We start from the raw sequence: 17,500 nt of genomic DNA, 5'->3' as shown, positions 1-17,500 counted from the left end.
ACTACATACTGATATACACCTGAACATCAGCAGGAGAGGACTCTTTAAAGTAGAGACACTACATACTGATATACACCTGAACATCAGCAGGAGAGGACTCTTTAAAGTAGAGACACTACATACTAATATACACCTGAACATCAGCAGCAGAGGACTCTTTAAAGTAGAGACACTAAATACTGATATACACCTGAACATCAGCAGGAGAGGACTCTTTAAAGTAGAGACACTACATACTGATATACACCTGAACATCAGCAGGAGAGGACTCTTTAAAGTAGAGACACTACATACTAATATACACCTGAACATCAGCAGCAGAGGACTCTTTAAAGTAGAGACACTACATACTGATATACACCTGAACATCAGCAGGAGAGGACTCTTTAAAGTAGAGACACTACATACTGATATACACCTGAACATCAGCAGGAGGGGACTCTTTAAAGTAGAGACACTACATACTGATATACACCTGCACATCAGCAGGAGAAGACTCTTTAAAGTAGAGACACTACATACTGACATACACCTGAACATCAGCAGGAGAGGACTCTTTAAAGTAGAGACACTACATACTGATATACACCTGAACATCAGCAGGAGAGGACTCTTTAAAGTAGAGACACTACATACTGATATACACCTGAACATCAGCAGGAGAGGACTCTTTAAAGTAGAGACACTACATACTGATATACACCTGAACATCAGCAGGAGAGGACTCTTTAAAGTAGAGACACTACATACTAATATACACCTGAACATCAGCAGCAGAGGACTCTTTAAAGTAGAGACACTAAATACTGATATACACCTGAACATCAGCAGGAGAGGACTCTTTAAAGTAGAGACACTACATACTGATATACACCTGAACATCAGCAGGAGAGGACTCTTTAAAGTAGAGACACTACATACTAATATACACCTGAACATCAGCAGCAGAGGACTCTTTAAAGTAGAGACACTACATACTGATATACACCTGAACATCAGCAGGAGAGGACTCTTTAAAGTAGAGACACTACATACTGATATACCAGATCTGAGTGCTTCTCCTCTGACTGCACTGGCTGACCTCATACAACTTTTACTTCAAATCCACAAACCAGAGTCTGTAAACAGTTAGAAAGTGTGTGTGTGTGTGTGTGTGTGTGTGTGTGTGTGTGTGTGTGTGTGTGTGTGTGTGTGTGTGTGTGTGTGTGTGTGTGTGTGTGTGTGTGTGTGTGTGTGTGTGTGTGTGTGTGTGTGTGTGTGTGTGTGTGTGTGTGTGTGTGTGTGTGTGTGTGTGTGTGTGTGTGTGTGTGTGTGTAGAATGCATTGACTAAGGCTAAAGTAAATTTCTATTTTGAGTTACTAAGCGCTCGGACTCACACCCAGCGACAGCCTTTGTTTCCTTGTTGTCATAGTGACAGAAACATGGCAGATAGCTTTGTTCCTCCATGAGCAAATGTTGACTCTTTGAAATACACAAAAAGGGAATAACTATTACAGTCACCCCCGACACACTCCCTCTGATAACACACCTAGAATCTGATAAACTAACATCGTGCAGCCTGCGTTTCATTATTTCTCATCCAGTTGAGTTCCCTTTTATTAGGTTGGACCTTTGTAATAATCAAAGTAAACTTTATTGTCAATCTTTTGTTTGTGGATAAAAAGATCGCTGTTTTCTCACCATCCAGAGGAATACAAATATATGTATATAATACGACATACATACACACCTGCACACCCACTTATATATACAGTATATAATCAAACACATATACATACTGTCCACGAAAGTTACAACAGTCAATATGTACAAAATATCACTTCAAAATGGAAGAGAATGAATATATTAGAGTACAAATATGTGTGTGTGGTTGTGATTATGTACAGGTACGTTTATTTAGTGTTTATTGTGTACTGTATGTGTTTATAGGTGTGTTTGTTTACAGAGACGTTTCTCTTACGTATGGCTTCCTGTTGGTACCGTCGAAGCGACCGTGAGTCGTGTAGAGCGGGATGTCGTCTCTGAAGAGACTGGAGTCGCTGGGGCTCCCTCTGCAGCACCACACCATCTGCACAGAGCGAGCATTCACACTCTGATGCATAACTACAAACACAACTCTGAAACACTAAATGAAAGTGTAACATATAAAGTGTTGCCTGGCTGTTCGGAGCCTCACCAGTGCGATGAGCAGCAGGAACAGCAGCAGCAGAACCAGAGCGGCCAGAACCAGCAGAGCGATGCCCCAGCCCGGCACCCACCCCCCGCCAGAGGCCGCAGGGGGCGTCGCCGCGGTCGAGCCCTGCGTTGTGATTGGCTTGTTCGTGCCACCAGATACAGTCGCGCTGCTGCCCGTTCCGTTTACGTTGGCGGTGCCGTTAGCAGAGGAAACCGTCGTGTGCGCAGACGAGCTGTTTGTTGTGACGACGCTGGGGGGAGTCACGTTGCCATGCAAGGTCGTTGTCACATTGGCGTTGCTGGTGGTGTTGGGTCCGTGTGTTGTTGGGTTTGCTGTTGTTGGGTTTGCTGTTGTTGGGTTTGCTGTTGTTGTGTTTCCTGTTGTTGGGTTTGCTGTTGTTGGGTTTGCTGTTGTTGTGTTTCCTGTTGTTGGGTTTGCTGTTGTTGGGTTTGCTGTTGTTGTGTTTCCTGTTGTTGGGTTTGCTGTTGTTGGGTTTGCTGTTGTTGTGTTTCCTGTTGTTGGGTTTGCTGTTGTTGTGTTTCCTGTTTTGGGGTCTGCTGTTGTTGTGTTTCCTGTTTTGGGGTTTGCTGTTGTTGTGTTTCCTGTTGTTGGGTTTGCTGTTGTTGTGTTTCCTGTTTTGGGGTTTGCTGTTGTTGTGTTTCCTGTTGTTGGGTTTGCTGTTGTTGTGTTCCCTGTTTTGGGGTTTGCTGTTGTTGAGTTTGCTGTTGTTGTGTTTCCTGTTGTTGGGTTTGCTGTTGTTGTGTTTCCTGTTTTGGGGTTTGCTGTTGTTGTGTTTCCTGTTGTTGGGTTTGCTGTTGTTGTGTTTCCTGTTTTGGGGTTTGCTGTTGTTGGGTTTGCTGTTGTTGGGTTTCCTGTTGTTGGGTTTCCTGTTGTTGCATTTCCTGTTGTTGGGTTTGCTGTTGTTGGGTTTGTTGTTGTTGTGTTTCCTGTTTTGGGGTTTGCTGTTGTTGGGTTTGCTGTTGTTGTGTTTCCTGTTGTTGGGTTTGCTGTTGTTGGGTTTGCTGTTGTTGGGTTTGTTGTTGTTGTGTTTCCTGTTGTTGGGTTTGCTGTTGTTGGGTTTGCTGTTGTTGGGTTGGTTGTTGTTGTGTTTCCTGTTGTTGGGTTTGTTGTTGTTGTGTTTCCTGTTGTTGTGTTTCCTGTTGTTGGGTTTGCTGTTGTTGGGTTTCCTGTTGTTGGGTTTGCTGTTGTTGGGTTTGTTGTTGTTGTGTTTCCTGTTGTTGGGTTTGCTGTTGGTACTCTGTTGTTGGTACTCTGTGGTGGGATGGAGCTGACGGTGTGATCGCTGGTGCCGGATGGAGTGGAGGCAGTGGTATTAGCAGACGACACTAGAGAAGAAGAAGAAGAAGAAGAAGAAGTAGAAACATGGCTGATGACACATTGTGTTTAACCTTCTCATGCTCTAGATGAGAGCAACCAATCCAGTACTCTCCCTCTCCGTTATGGCCCCGCCCCTTTTGGGGTGAAAACACTCTCTTTCATGTAACTGGCGGTAAACACAGATGTTGAGTGTTTCACCGATACGATAAAAAGCGATATAACGATAGTCAATCAGGCACACAACGTGGTTGGAAATCGATGGTTGCCGTCGACATAAAGTGTGATTTAAATCCACAGGGGAAGGATGTGGGTCGACCCTGACCTATAGCTGCCCTACGGAAGATTTAATGAAAGTGTATGGGTGCTGCATGTAATGTACTGTAGGCCTAGTTCTGTTGTTGTTATCTAATATTTATTATTAATAGTAATAGTTAAAAATGATATTAGAAAAAAAGTCTATGTTAGCCATGTTTACTGTATTTTTGTCCTTTAAAAAAACAATTGCAAACCTTTTTGTTGCTATGTCACAAGGGACTTAATGAGGGGGGGGGGATATAAATGACATTTTGTGAAACGTAAGTTAAATGTAAAACAAATCATAAAACACAATCAAAATGGTGTTTTGTTTCAGCACAAATATATCATCATACTTTCACTATTACACGTTTTAAATGCAGATAAATCACTGCATCTCTTTTAATGCCGTTAGAACACATCATACTTCGAATACTGTTTATAAATTATAGGTATTATATATAATATAATAATAGATCATTCACACAATTGAACTTCCCAATTTTCCTAAAGAAGCGCTGTTTATCTGAAGTCATTAGAGAGGTCGAAGATCCCACAACATCATACAATTAGATTTGTTCTGACTCTAAATTCAAAGTGAATCTGCGTTAGAGCTTCACATCAATCCTAGAAAAGAATAAGAATATTTTAAAGCTGTTTTTCAGGGTTTTCAACATTTTATAGACTGAAACCAAAGACAAGACAAATTATTTTAGACGACATCCCCAGATACAAGAAGACGTATCCATCGTGAGTCAGGAAGTGGAGTTCGTCTTGTCATACAAAATATCTTGGGGCATTTATTGACTCAAAGATGAGCTCTGAAGCAAACTGTGAAGCTGTGTAACAAAGGACACTCTCTTGGGAAACCGTCCTATTTGAAACCTGTTAAGCCCGAGAGCCCCGTGTACAGAGGGCTGCGGGGTGTTCTTTCACGAAACTGTGTCTCAGGGCATCTTAGTATTTAAAAACCTATAAATGTTTCATACCAGATTAACGGGAAGAAACTCAGCTAACTGATGATAGGGACCATTTTTACCGAAACAAAGCACAAGTCTCACAAGAAGCGTCTAAATGAGCCCTGAGCGAAAAAATGCTAACACACTTAGCACAGAACTCACGGTAAAGATACTCTTATTACTGATCGTATATGCACAAACAAGATAGCGATTAGCATCGTGTGATTCCACAGGTTCCAGAAATATAGGTCTCCTCACTGAGCGATCAGAACTCGCGACAGGGAAAGCAAACACAGACATTACAACACGTAGCATTCACGGGACATTGTCTCACCTTAGCTGTTGTTCAGATCAAAAGTCCTGTTCAATGGCATTACAACGATAAAGACGCTGCTGAAGGTTATTCCAATGTGTCTGTCACTTTGAGATGATTACTGAGAATCCATCATTCCATTTTTAGAGTTTTCCTATTAGCTGCTAATGATAGCCACCAGAGTGCATGACAGCTTCCTGTTTTGAGCATTCTGGTTACGCATCACTCATTCACCAATGGGTAATGTTTAGATGGATTTTAGGAACTGCCCCTCGATTCCATTTTCTAAACCTCTCTAAAAAGGTCAAATGTCACTTGTTTTGCATCAAGAGGGGACACATGTTGATGTAGGAGAGATATGGAGAAGAGGGGACACATGTTGATGTAGAAGAGACATGAAGAAGAGGGGACACATGTTGATGTAGAAGAGACATGAAGAAGAGGGGCACATGTTGATGTAGAAGAGACATGGAGAAGAGGGGACACATGTTGATGTAGGAGAGACATGGAGAAGAGGGGACACATGTTGATGTAGAAGAGACATGGAGAAGAGGGGACACATGTTGATGTAGAAGAGACATGAAGAAGAGGGGACACATGTTGATGTAGAAGAGACATGAAGAAGAGGGGACACATGTTGATGTAGAAGACACATGAAGAAGAGGGGACACATGTTGATGTAGAGGAGACATGGAGAAGAGGGGACACATGTTGATGTAGAAGAGACATGAAGAAGAGGGGACACATGTTGATGTAGAAGAGACATGAAGAAGAGGGGACACATGTTGATGTAGAAGAGACACGAAGAAGAGGGGACACATGTTGATGGAGAAGAGACACGAAGAAGAGGGGACACATGTTGATGTAGAAGAGACATGGAGAAGAGGGGACACATGCTGATGTAGAAGAGACATGGAGAAGAGTGGACACATGTTGATGTAGAAGAGACATGAAGACGAGGGGACACATGCTGATGTAGAAGAGACATGAAGAAGAGGGGACACATGTTGATGTAGAAGAGACACGAAGAAGAGGGGACACATGTTGATGTAGAAGAGACATGGAGAAGAGGGGACACATGTTGATGTAGAAGAGACATGGAGAAGAGGGGACACATGTTGATGTAGAAGAGACATGGAGAAGAGGGGACACATGCTGATGTAGAAGAGACATGGAGAAGAGTGGACACATGTTGATGTAGAAGAGACATGAAGACGAGGGGACACATGCTGATGTAGAAGAGACATGAAGAAGAGGGGACACATGTTGATGTAGAAGAGACATGGAGAAGAGGGGACACATGTTGATGTAGAAGAGACATGAAGTAGAGGGGACACATGTTGATGTAGAAGAGACATGGAGAAGAGGGGACACATGTTGATGTAGAAGAGACATGGAGAAGAGGGTTTTGAATAACAGATGACCTTTAACTTCCTGTTTGATCTTTTATTGAGTCCATTCAGTTCTCTTTTTTAACGTCATGGTTTGTTGACCTGCCTCTAAAGAGCAGAGACCCTTTAACTCAGATCATAAAGGGGTCAGACCGAGCCACAGCTGGACACCCTGACCCTGGAGACCCTGACCCTGGACACCCTGGCCCTGGAGACCCTGACCCTGGACACCCTGACCCTGGACACCCTGGCCCTGGAGACCCTGGAGACCCTGACCCTGGAAACCCTGAACCTAGAGACCCTGACCCTGGAGACCCTGGAGACCCTGACCCTGGAGACCCTGAACCTAGAGACCCTCAACCTGACCCTGAACCTGACCCTGGAGACCCTGAACCTGACCCTGGAGACCCTGAACCTGACCCTGGAGACCCTGACCCTGGAGACCCTGAACCTGACCCTGGAGACCCTCAGACAGGACAAGCCCCTGCCCTCAGAGTTTCTTCCTTCAGGAGGTGGGTGGTCCCAGAGTTTAAAAACAGCTTCCCTGCAGCAGCTATCGGGCCGAGGCGTAAGGGAAGTTTCACAGATCCATTGAAGACCCTGTGTTTTGAGAGGGGACGGAGCGGGTCTACCTCCATTGAAGACCCTGTGTTTTGAGAGGGGACGGAGGGGGTCTACCTCCATTGAAGACCCTGTGTTTGAGAGGGGACGGAGCGGGTCTACCTCCATTGAAGACCCTGTGTTTTGAGAGGGGACGGAGCGGGTCTACCTCCATTGAAGACCCTGTGTTTTGAGAGGGGACGGAGGGGGTCTACCTTCATTGAAGACCCTGTGTTTTGAGAGGGGACGGAGCGGGTCTACCTCCATTGAAGACCCTGTGTTTTGAGAGGGGACGGAGCGGGTCTACCTCCATTGAAGACCCTGTGTTTTGAGAGGGGACGGAGCGGGTCTACCTTCATTGAAGACCCTGTGTTTTGAGAGGGGACGGAGCGGGTCTACCTCCATTGAAGACCCTGTGTTTTGAGAGGGGACGGAGGGGGTCTACCTCCATTGAAGACCCTGTGTTTTGAGAGGGGACGGAGGGGGTCTACCTCCATTGAAGACCCTTTCCAGTCAGGATATCTTTTTATCAGCGACCTGAATCTCAGGTGCTGATAGCTGGCCTGAAGCTGAATGCATCGACCCGCGATCTAGAAATGGCTCAGCAGAGACATGAACAATGACTTAGCTTTAAACATGATCTGAAACCCCCCAGGAGTATTTGTTGTCTTGAAACTGACTGAAACCCCCCAGGAGTATTTGTTGTCTTGAAACTGACTGAAACCCCCCAGGAGTATTTGTTGTCTTGAAACCGACCCCTCGACCTCTCAGCTACTCTCAGTTGATGAAGCGTTAGTAGAAACATGTTTTCTTACCGGCGGCGCAGAGAGCGAGGGCGATGCAGACGGCGAGCTTCATCTTCCTGCAGGAACGCTCCACAAAGATCTCACTGTGTGCCACAGACAGAGAGGCTTTATACAGAGCTCACCTGAGCAGGGGGGGGGCTCCCAGCATGCACTGCTGCACCACAGCCCCACCCTGTGGCCACCTGGTGCACTCAGTACATCACATTATATATAACACTTAGGAAAAACACATGATTTACCAGAAAGTAGAAGTACTCAGATCTTAAGTACAAGTAGAAGTACTCAGATCTTAAGTACAAGTAGAAGTACTCAGATCTTAAGTACAAGTAGAAGTACTCAGATCTTGTTCTTGAGTAAAAGTAGAAGTACTCTGATCATGTACTTTAGTAAAAGTAAAAGTACTCAGATCTTGTACTTGAGTAAAAGTAGAAGTACTCAGATCTTGTTCTTGAGTAAAAGTAGAAGTACTCAGATCTTGTTCTTGAGTAAAAGTAGAAGTACTCAGATCTTGTACTTGAGTAAAAGTAGAAGTACTCAGATCTTGTACTTGAGTAAAAGTAGAAGTACTCAGATCTTTAGCACAATTAGAAGTAGTCAGATCTTGTTCTTGAGTAAAAGTAGAAGTACTCTGATCATGTACTTTAGTAAAAGTAAAAGTACTCAGATCTTGTACTTGAGTAAAAGTAGAAGTACTCAGATCTTGTTCTTGAGTAAAAGTAGAAGTACTCAGATCTTGTTCTTGAGTAAAAGTAGAAGTACTCAGATCTTGTAATTGAGTAAAAGTAGAAGTACTCAGATCTTGAGTAAAAGTAGAAGTACTCAGATCTTGTACTTGAGTAAAAGTAAAAGTACTCAGATCTTGTTCTTGAGTAAAAGTAGAAGTACTCAGATCTTGTACTTGAGTAAAAGTAGAAGTACTCAGATCTTGTTCTTGAGTAAAAGTAGAAGTACTCAGATCTTTAGCACAATTAGAAGTACTCAGATCTTGTTCTTGAGTAAAAGTAGAAGTACTCAGATATTGTACTTGAGTAAAAGTAGAAGTACTCAGATCTTGTTCTTGAGTAAAAGTAGAAGTACTCAGATCTTGTTCTTGAGTAAAAGTAGAAGTACTCAGATCTTGTTCTTGAGTAAAAGTAGAAGTACTCAGATCTTGTTCTTGAGTAAAATTAGAAGTACTCAGATCTTGTTCTTGAGTAAAAGTAGAAGTACTCAGATTTTGAGTAACAGTAGAAGTACTCAGATATTGTACTTGAGTAAAAGTAGAAGTACTCAGATCGTGTACTTGAGTAAAAGTAGAAGTACTCAGATCGTGTACTTTAGTAAAGTGACTGAGTTCATTTAGACCTCCACATGTCCAAAGTGAATGTTTAGCGTGTGGACAATATACTTTAGTTTATTAAGAGAAGTCAAAGCTCTCCTCCTGTTGGTTTGGTTTGAGGACGTCAGAATAATATATCGTTCATATTGTATTTGTTCTTTATTAACCCTTTGTTCTGCTCTCAGCCTCTGTGGACTGCAGACTGGAAACACCGTGAAGAAGGACTGAGATTCAGTCGTATTTTTTAAAGGTCTCAATTGATGAATCCTCTGTACCTCTCTGAGTCTCAGAGAGCGCCCTGTGTTAAACAGGTCCACCAACACATACACAACACGGTTTAATGCTCTGTGAAAAAACGATTCAAATGCATTCATCAGATTTAAAATCTTGATATGTTCAACAACTGCAGTCAGGTGGGAGTGAAGTAAAAGTACCTCAACTTTATAAAGAGGAGGATGAGGAAGAAGAGAGTATTTTATTTAGAAACTTAAAGGTGGGGTAGGTAAGTTTGAGAAACCGGCTCGAGATACACTTGTTGTTATATTCCATGGAAAGCTCTTAACATCCCGATAGCAATGAATATCTGAAGTGCTTTGAAGCTGTAGTGCTGTAAAAAGCACGACCAATCATCTGAGCCGGCTAAAGTAACTGGATGGCCTACCTGCCTGGCAGCCTTCCATCTGTGCACAAACTTATCTTGTGCCCTCATTGGTCATGTGCGCGTTTGTGTGTGTTGGAGGAGGGGCTCTGTTTCCAACTGTGTATTTTCAAATTCTAGTGCACTCAAACTGGTTTCTCAAACTTACCCTACCCCACCTTTAACTAATATGTTGGGAGAAAAAGTAAAAATTCAGTTGCTTTAATTTGAAATATTCTTAAAAGTTGAACCTTTATTTTAAAGATTTCAGCTTCAACTATTCCCAACAGGAAGTCATCAAACAGCTCTTCCTCTTCCTCCCCAGGACGGGCTCACAGTGAAACACCACAGACAGCAGGGAGCCTTTACAATGCTTTCATTGATTTATTGATGAATTGATTAACACAGCAGTCTGAGATCAAAGTGAATCTGCTGATGTCATCGTCTAGCTGTAGGTGTCCTTCTCGCTCTGTGATTGGCTGGAAGGTGCGGCCAATGAGAGGTCGGAGATCGACCAAAGCTCCGCCCCCGTCGCACCTGCAGGAGGAAACACGAGATTTTAAATATTATAAATAATGCTTGTAGAGATGTTTAATTAAATAATACATTAATTTATATCGCACACTTTAATAACAACGTCAGCTCAAGGTGCTTCAGAACGAGTTGTCTAGGGAGCATGTTGAATAAAACATGGTCACATACAAAAGGTTAAGAGCATAGTGGGAACAGGTGGGTCTCGGGGCGTTCGTTCTCTCGTCACAGAGAGATCATCTGCACGTCTTTGATGCTTTATTAATAATGAAAGTATTGTTTTTCTGTCTCACCGAGGAGCCGGGCCCCCAGCCCCCCCCAGAAGGAGCAGGCGCTCTGACTGAGGCCCCGCTGATTGAGGAGGGCGGGGCTTAGCTGCAGGTAAGTGGGCGGGGCCTCGGACACCTGCTTCCATTGAGGCAGCGCTGACTCCGCCCACAAAGGTGAGGGGTTTGGGTTCCTGGGGAGGGAACAGGAAACATTAACGAAGGTCGTCGTGAACGAGGAAGAGTAATGTTCGGAACATCCTGAATGTCCTCCTCCAACATGAGAGCAACATGCTAACAAAGGTATCAACTGTAGCTGTGAACATGACAGGATGTGTGATTACCTAGAAGAGCATCAGGACTGTTTGAGGCATATGATAGCTATGTGATTAACATGATGATTCAGCCTCTATGGAGAGAGACATGTGACAAGCATGCTCATTTCTGACGTGGAGCTAATCTGAAGTAAACATTGAATACTGCTTTCTATTCCTCCATCTTGTGACTGAGGAACTCCCTCTCTTGGATATCAGCATGTGAAGGACACTGTTCAGGAACTAGTTGATGCTCTGTATGTGATGACTACTTCCATTCTGGAGAGGATCACAGATACATGGATCCTGAGATTCAAGGTCAAGCCGGTGAACAGGGAGGATTTTCTAACAAGTTGTAAAAAGAGTTTATATAGAGAGTTTAGTTCTGACCCGGTCCGGACGAAGCTGGAGACGTAGCTCATGGCGGCCACAGAGAGGCGCTGCTCTGAGGGCGTGAAATGCTGCGAGCTGATTGGCTGATGAGGCGTCCCGAACACCAGCTGCACGTCCAGAGGAACGGAGACGTCCGCCCTGAAGACGGAGACATCGTCACACATGTCTCATCTTATATGTATTTATTTTAGATTTATTTATAATCTCATTTCTATTTTATTTTCTATTTGCTCTTTTTTCCAAATTCATTTAACTTCCTGAGTTTCTTTTGGCACCATGATGCACCGAAGCTATTCATCACAAAATCCTAAACATAGAAAAAACTAACATGAAGTCAAATTGAAGCTAACATTAGCATGTACGCTAACTGGGCTGTGGTGTTAGCGTTACCTGCTGCTGGAGGCTGGCTGGTGGTACAGGTAGACGTTAGCTTTGCTGTTAGCCCAGAGGCTAGCCATCTGCAGCGCCGGGCAGATGATGAACAGATCCCTGGAGGAAGGAAGGAGGCGTTTCATTAAAAACAGCAGCAAGAAGAGACGTCTTCAGTCTGGAGTTTGATCCACATGGAGCTTCATTTCTGAACTTCTCCAGGTCCTGGTCCCAGAGAGCAGAGCGGATGGTTCATGATGTAGCATCAGAGCACTCTCTAAGAACCAGCAGCAGGGGGAAGTCCCTGGCCCACCTCAGACCTGATCCCCTCTCTCAGTGTTAGCTCAAGGTGCAAGGCTCTTACAGTCATGTGAGCAGCTAGTGTAGATATGACGATGCAAATCTGAGGCTCCTCCGACAGTGCAACATAATAACACAGTAAATAAAATAAAATAGAAACAGAATATGATAGAAACTGTGCAGAATAGTATATCTAATTGGAATATGGATATATATATATATATATATATATATATATATATATATATATATATATATATATATATATATGTGTGTGAGTTGCAGACAGATGAATGTCATGGATGTTGTTCACAGAGTTCAGGTGTTCAGTCTCATGGCCTGTGGGATGAACCTTTCCCTGAGTCTGCTGGTTCTAGACCTCATGCTGCAGTGAAGGTATCTGGTCACCTGGTGGCGTTGTTGAGCGCTCTGGAGAACACGCTGTACCCGGAGGCCTCGTCATGGTCCAGAGAGTAGAACCAGGACGCTGCCTCCTTCAGGAGCTCACTTCCTGTCGGGCCGCCCAGAGAGCGGCTCAGAGCCTCGTAGAACAAGGAGCGTCCGTCAGTGCGGCCGCGCAGAGACTCAAAGTCCTGAGGAGACAACATACAGTATGTATTAATACACAACATATACAACATACAGTATGTATTAATACACAACATATACAACATACAGTATGTATTAATACACAACATATACAGAATATAGTATGTATTAATACACAACATATACAGAATACAGTATGTATTAATACACAACATATACAGAATACAGTATGTATTAATACACAACATATACAACATACAGTATGTATTAATACACAACATATACAACATACAGTATGTATTAATACACAACATATACAACATACAGTATGTATTAATACACAACATATACAACATACAGTATGTATTAATACACAACATATACAGAATATAGTATGTATTAATACACAACATATACAGAATACAGTATGTATTAATACACAACATATACAGAATACAGTATGTATTAATACACAACATATACAACATACAGTATGTATTAATACACAACATATACAGTATACAGTATGTATTAATACACAACATATACAGTATTTATATAAACACAACATATACAGTATTTATATAAACACAACATATACAGTATTTTTAAATACATGACATATATTTAAAGGTCTCCTATCATGCTAAATGCACTTTTTAATGTCTTTTCTGTATCAACATGTGTCCCCGGTGTGTCAGGAGACTCACAAAGTGATGTCTTCTCTACATCACTATGTGTCCCCGGTGTGTCCCCGGTGTGTCCCCAGTGTGTAAGGAGACTCACAAAGTGATGTCCACATCTCTAAAAACAGGGAACAACGGAGCTGATCCAGATTTGCTGCGTCATGACCACATTACTAAAATGTGGGCGGGCTTTACCCCCACGGGCCAATCAGAAACGTTGCTGTCAGAAACAATGAGACGTGTTCTGAAGTAATATGGTCTGTGTTTACATTAGCATGCTAACACTCAGAGCTAACCTGTACTGGAGAGAGTGTGTGTGAAGAAGCAGGAAATCAAAAGGAAGTCACCTTGTGGTAAACCTGAGAGAGAGAAAGAGTTTGAGCTCCATCCTGTTAACCCTAACCCTTTTATAGACAATATATGCCTAAACATAGTATACTAGGAGACCTTTGAACGGGGTATGATATAGAATATATGTGTATTACTTCCTGCTCTTGTTGGTTATATGTGTCAGTGTTTGTATTTATTGACCTTGATCCTGCGCGCCCGGCCGATCAGCCCGTCCTCTGCAGACGTTCCCAGCAGCAAGTCCACTCTGAGGAGGAGAGAAGACCTGGAGACAGAGACCGGAGACCAGGAGAGGAAGGGCCCGCTCACTGAGAGCAGCTACACACACACACACACACACACACACACACACACACACACACACACACACACACACACACACACACACACACACACACACACACACACACACACACACACACACACACACACACACACACACACACACACACACACACACACACACACACACACACACATACATTAAACAAAGTAATTTATGAGGCATATTCAATAGAGTCGTCAACTGTGTGTGTGTGAGAGTGTGTGTGTGTGTGTGTGTGTGTGTGTGTGTGTGTGTGTGTGTGTGTGTGTGTGTGTGTGTGTGTGTGTGTGTGTGTGTGTGTGTGAATCATCTCTCCTGATATTTGACCCTACCTTTGTCTGAGCAGCGTTCAGTTTGTGTGCCGGAGCGGCTCGCAGGCAGGAGGATAGTCTGTCGTTATCTGAGAGGTCAGAGGTCACGCAGCCGAGCTCCTGGGCCAACGCCAACGCCTGAGCTCTGGAGGAGGAGGTGGGCTGGAGGAGAGAGGGGGAGAAAACAGAGCCTCCCTACAGGAGGAGGGTTATAGAGAGGAGGAGGAGGAGGAGGAGGAGGAGGAGGAGGAAGATGAAGAATACGATGAAGACGAGGAGGAGGTCTCACCATCAGCATCATGCGCTGGAATAGAGGAGTAGAAGAAGAGGAGAGCAGGAGCAGGCTGGTGATGTCGGCCCCCCTCCTCTCCCCCCCCACCGTCACCTGACTGCTGTCCCCCCCCACCGCCGAGATGTGGGTGTGAACCCAGAGAAGCCCCGCCTCCTGGTCCGACAGCCCGTAGTTACCACGGAGACCGGACTCACCTGCACACAGGTAACATGAGAGGTAAGAGCCTACGTGTCCCTTTAAATCCAATTAACATGAAGTCTATGAATTAAGCTCGTTAGTAAACAACGTAAACATTCTGACCCGTGCTCAGGAAGCCCAGAGCGGCGGTCCTGTACGCGACCGTTACGACGACGATGTTCCCCAACGCAGCGAGGGCCGAGCCGTCCAACACTCCTGGCTTCTGATTGGCCGGAGGGTTGAAAAAGAAAACCAGGACTGGGACACGCCCCCTCTGAGTTTGAATGATTTAAAAAAGGGAAAGTTATGATATTAATATAATTAGAGTAGTGTGTTATTATTATACTATAATTAGAATGTGAACAATAATGATAATAATAATAATAATAATAATAATATTAATATTAATAATAATAATGATAGTAGTGTTCTGACCCGGGCAGCAGGAGAGTAGATGTTGAGGTAGAGACAATCCTCACTGGAGGAGGAAGACTCTTCATCACCGGGCTGTATACAGCTGGCACTGAATCAACAACAACAACAACAACATTGTTATTTAATCAACAGAAAAATATATCAACACAACTCGACTTTATTTAATTTATAAATCTGGTTGGATCAAACCATCTGAGAGCAGCTGATTGGTTACCGGGGCACGGTGGCGTTCCAGGTTCCCGTCCAATCGGCCGCCTGCGCTGCTTCAAAGCGCAGCGATCCTATTGGTGGACGCGCGTAGGGAACACCCAGGAACCGAACCACCGTCCTCCTATCAGAGCCCACGGATGTCTCCACGGCAACGCCACGCAGGATCCCATGGCCCGGGATGGAAATGGACGTAACCAACGGCAACCGCTCTGAAAGACAGGCGACTACTTTGAGATCGGCTGCTCTCTGATTGTCTGTCGTCTGCTCTGTGATAGGCTGCCCTTTGATTAGCTGTCTTCTGCTCTGTGATTGGCTGTTCTCTGATTGGCTGTCTTCTGCTCTGTGATTGGCTGCTCTCTGATTGGTTGATCTCTTCTCTGTTATTGGCTGTTCTCTGATTGGCTGTTCTCTTCTCAGCTATTGGCTGCTCTCTGATTGTCTGCCTTCTGCTCTGTGATTGGCTGTTCTCTTCTCTGATTGGCTGTTCTCTTCTCTGTAATTGGCTCTTCTCTTCTCTGTTATTGTCTGTTCTCTTCTCTGATTTGCTGCTCTCTGTTTGGCTGCTCTCTGATTGGCTGCTCTCTGATTGGCTGCTCTCTGATTGGCTGTTCTCTTCTCTGTTATTGTCCGTGATCTTCTCTCTGATTGGCAGCCATTTGATTGGCTGTTCTCTGCTTTGTGATTATCTCACCTGTCTTCAGGTACACCTGGGAGGCGGGCTCTCTGATGACCAGCCTGCAGGACGAGGCGGGGCTGGGTGCATTGGGGGCGGAGCTTAGTCCACAGGTGGAGGTGTCTGGGTAGAGGACGCAGCGGGTCGCCCCCCCCTTCTCACTGAGGGACACGCCCACACAAGACTCCGCCTCCTGACAGGCTGAAACAGGAAGTGTGATGATGTCACCTGAGGCAGGTTAAAATTACATAACTGAGGTGTTGTTACTGTGGTTACCATGGAGACACCAATCCCTGGTGGCGTCCGGGTCTCCCGCGGCGATGTCACGGCTCAGGTGGATGATGTCATAGGTGGAGAGGGAGGAGTCAACGAGAAGGGAGGAGCCAGAGAGGAGGCGCCACTGATCCAGGGACACTGACACACACACATTACATAAATCATAACATTTAGTGAATACTTAGTAAATATACCAGTAAATACTTAGTGAATACTACCAGTAAATACTTAGTGAATACTACCAGTAAATACTTAGTGAATATACCAGTAAATACTGAGTGAATACTACCAGTAAATACTTAGTGAATATACCAGTAAATACTGAGTGAATACTACCAGTAAATACTTAGTGAATATACCAGTAAATACTTAGTGAATATACCAGTAAAACTTAGTTAATACTTAGTGAATACTTAGTAAATATACCAGTCAATACTTAGTGAATATACCAGTAAAACTTAGTTAATACTTAGTGAATACTTAGTAAATATACCAGTCAATACTTAGTTAAAACTTAATAAATACTACCAGTAAAACTTAGTAAATACTACCAGTACATAATACCAGTAAATACTTCGTAAATATACCAGTAAATACTTAGTAAATATACCAGTCAATACTTAGTGAATATACCAGTCAATACTTAGTGAATATACCAGTCAATACTTAGTAAATATACCAGTAAATACTGAGTGAATACTACCAGTAAATACTTAGTGAATATACCAGTAAATACTGAGTGAATACTACCAGTAAATACTTAGTGAATATACCAGTCAATACTTAGTGAATATACCAGTAAAACTTAGTTAATACTTAGTGAATACTTAGTAAATATACCAGTCAATACTTAGTTAAAACTTAATAAATACTACCAGTAAAACTTAGTAAATACTACCAGTACATAATACCAGTAAATACTTCGTAAATATACCAGTCAATACTTAGTAAATATACCAGTCAATACTTAGTGAATATACCAGTCAATACTTAGTAAATATACCAGTCAATACTTAGTGAATATACCAGTCAATACTTAGTGAATATACCAGTCAATACTTAGTAAATATACCAGTCAATACTTAGTAAATATACCAGTAAAAACTTAGTAAATATACCGGTCAATACTTAGTTAAAACTTAGTAAATACTACCAGTAAAACTTAGTAAACACTTATTAGCATAATTACTAAAAGTATTAGTTATCAAATAC

At 43.3% G+C, this 17,500-nt stretch overlaps 2 protein-coding genes across 2 annotated transcripts in view; both read right to left on the bottom strand.

The window, feature by feature from the left end:
- The window catches only part of LOC307013472 (uncharacterized protein), a gene marked incomplete at its 5' end in the record, with an annotated part of 4,498 nt that extends 1,422 nt beyond the window's left edge, over positions 1–3,076 (bottom strand). The window contains 4 exons of the mRNA XM_079640870.1: positions 1,962–2,069; positions 2,178–2,749; positions 2,796–2,944; positions 3,036–3,076. Coding sequence (XP_079496996.1) covers positions 1,962–2,069; positions 2,178–2,749; positions 2,796–2,944; positions 3,036–3,076 — 870 coding nt within the window. The remainder of the gene's footprint in view (positions 1–1,961; positions 2,070–2,177; positions 2,750–2,795; positions 2,945–3,035) is intronic.
- A 7,133-nt stretch (positions 3,077–10,209) lies between these two features.
- tg (thyroglobulin) overlaps positions 10,210–17,500 on the bottom strand; it is a gene marked incomplete at its 5' end in the record, with an annotated part of 34,909 nt that continues 27,618 nt past the window's right edge. Inside the window, 13 exon segments of the mRNA XM_079640869.1 lie at positions 10,210–10,370; positions 10,658–10,824; positions 11,335–11,475; positions 11,728–11,826; positions 12,415–12,599; positions 13,773–13,907; positions 14,247–14,420; positions 14,515–14,711; positions 14,818–14,968; positions 15,130–15,217; positions 15,344–15,548; positions 16,031–16,213; positions 16,289–16,426. Of these exon segments, the coding sequence (XP_079496995.1) occupies positions 10,279–10,370; positions 10,658–10,824; positions 11,335–11,475; positions 11,728–11,826; positions 12,415–12,599; positions 13,773–13,907; positions 14,247–14,420; positions 14,515–14,711; positions 14,818–14,968; positions 15,130–15,217; positions 15,344–15,548; positions 16,031–16,213; positions 16,289–16,426 (1,955 nt within the window). The 3' untranslated portion in view covers positions 10,210–10,278.

This window comes from Notothenia rossii (genome assembly GCF_949606895.1).
Source record: "Notothenia rossii genome assembly, chromosome: 7".
Classification (NCBI taxonomy): Eukaryota; Metazoa; Chordata; class Actinopteri; order Perciformes; family Nototheniidae; genus Notothenia; species Notothenia rossii.
The sequence above is the reverse complement of the archived record's forward strand: the minus strand, read 5'-3'. Positions and strand labels throughout refer to the sequence as shown.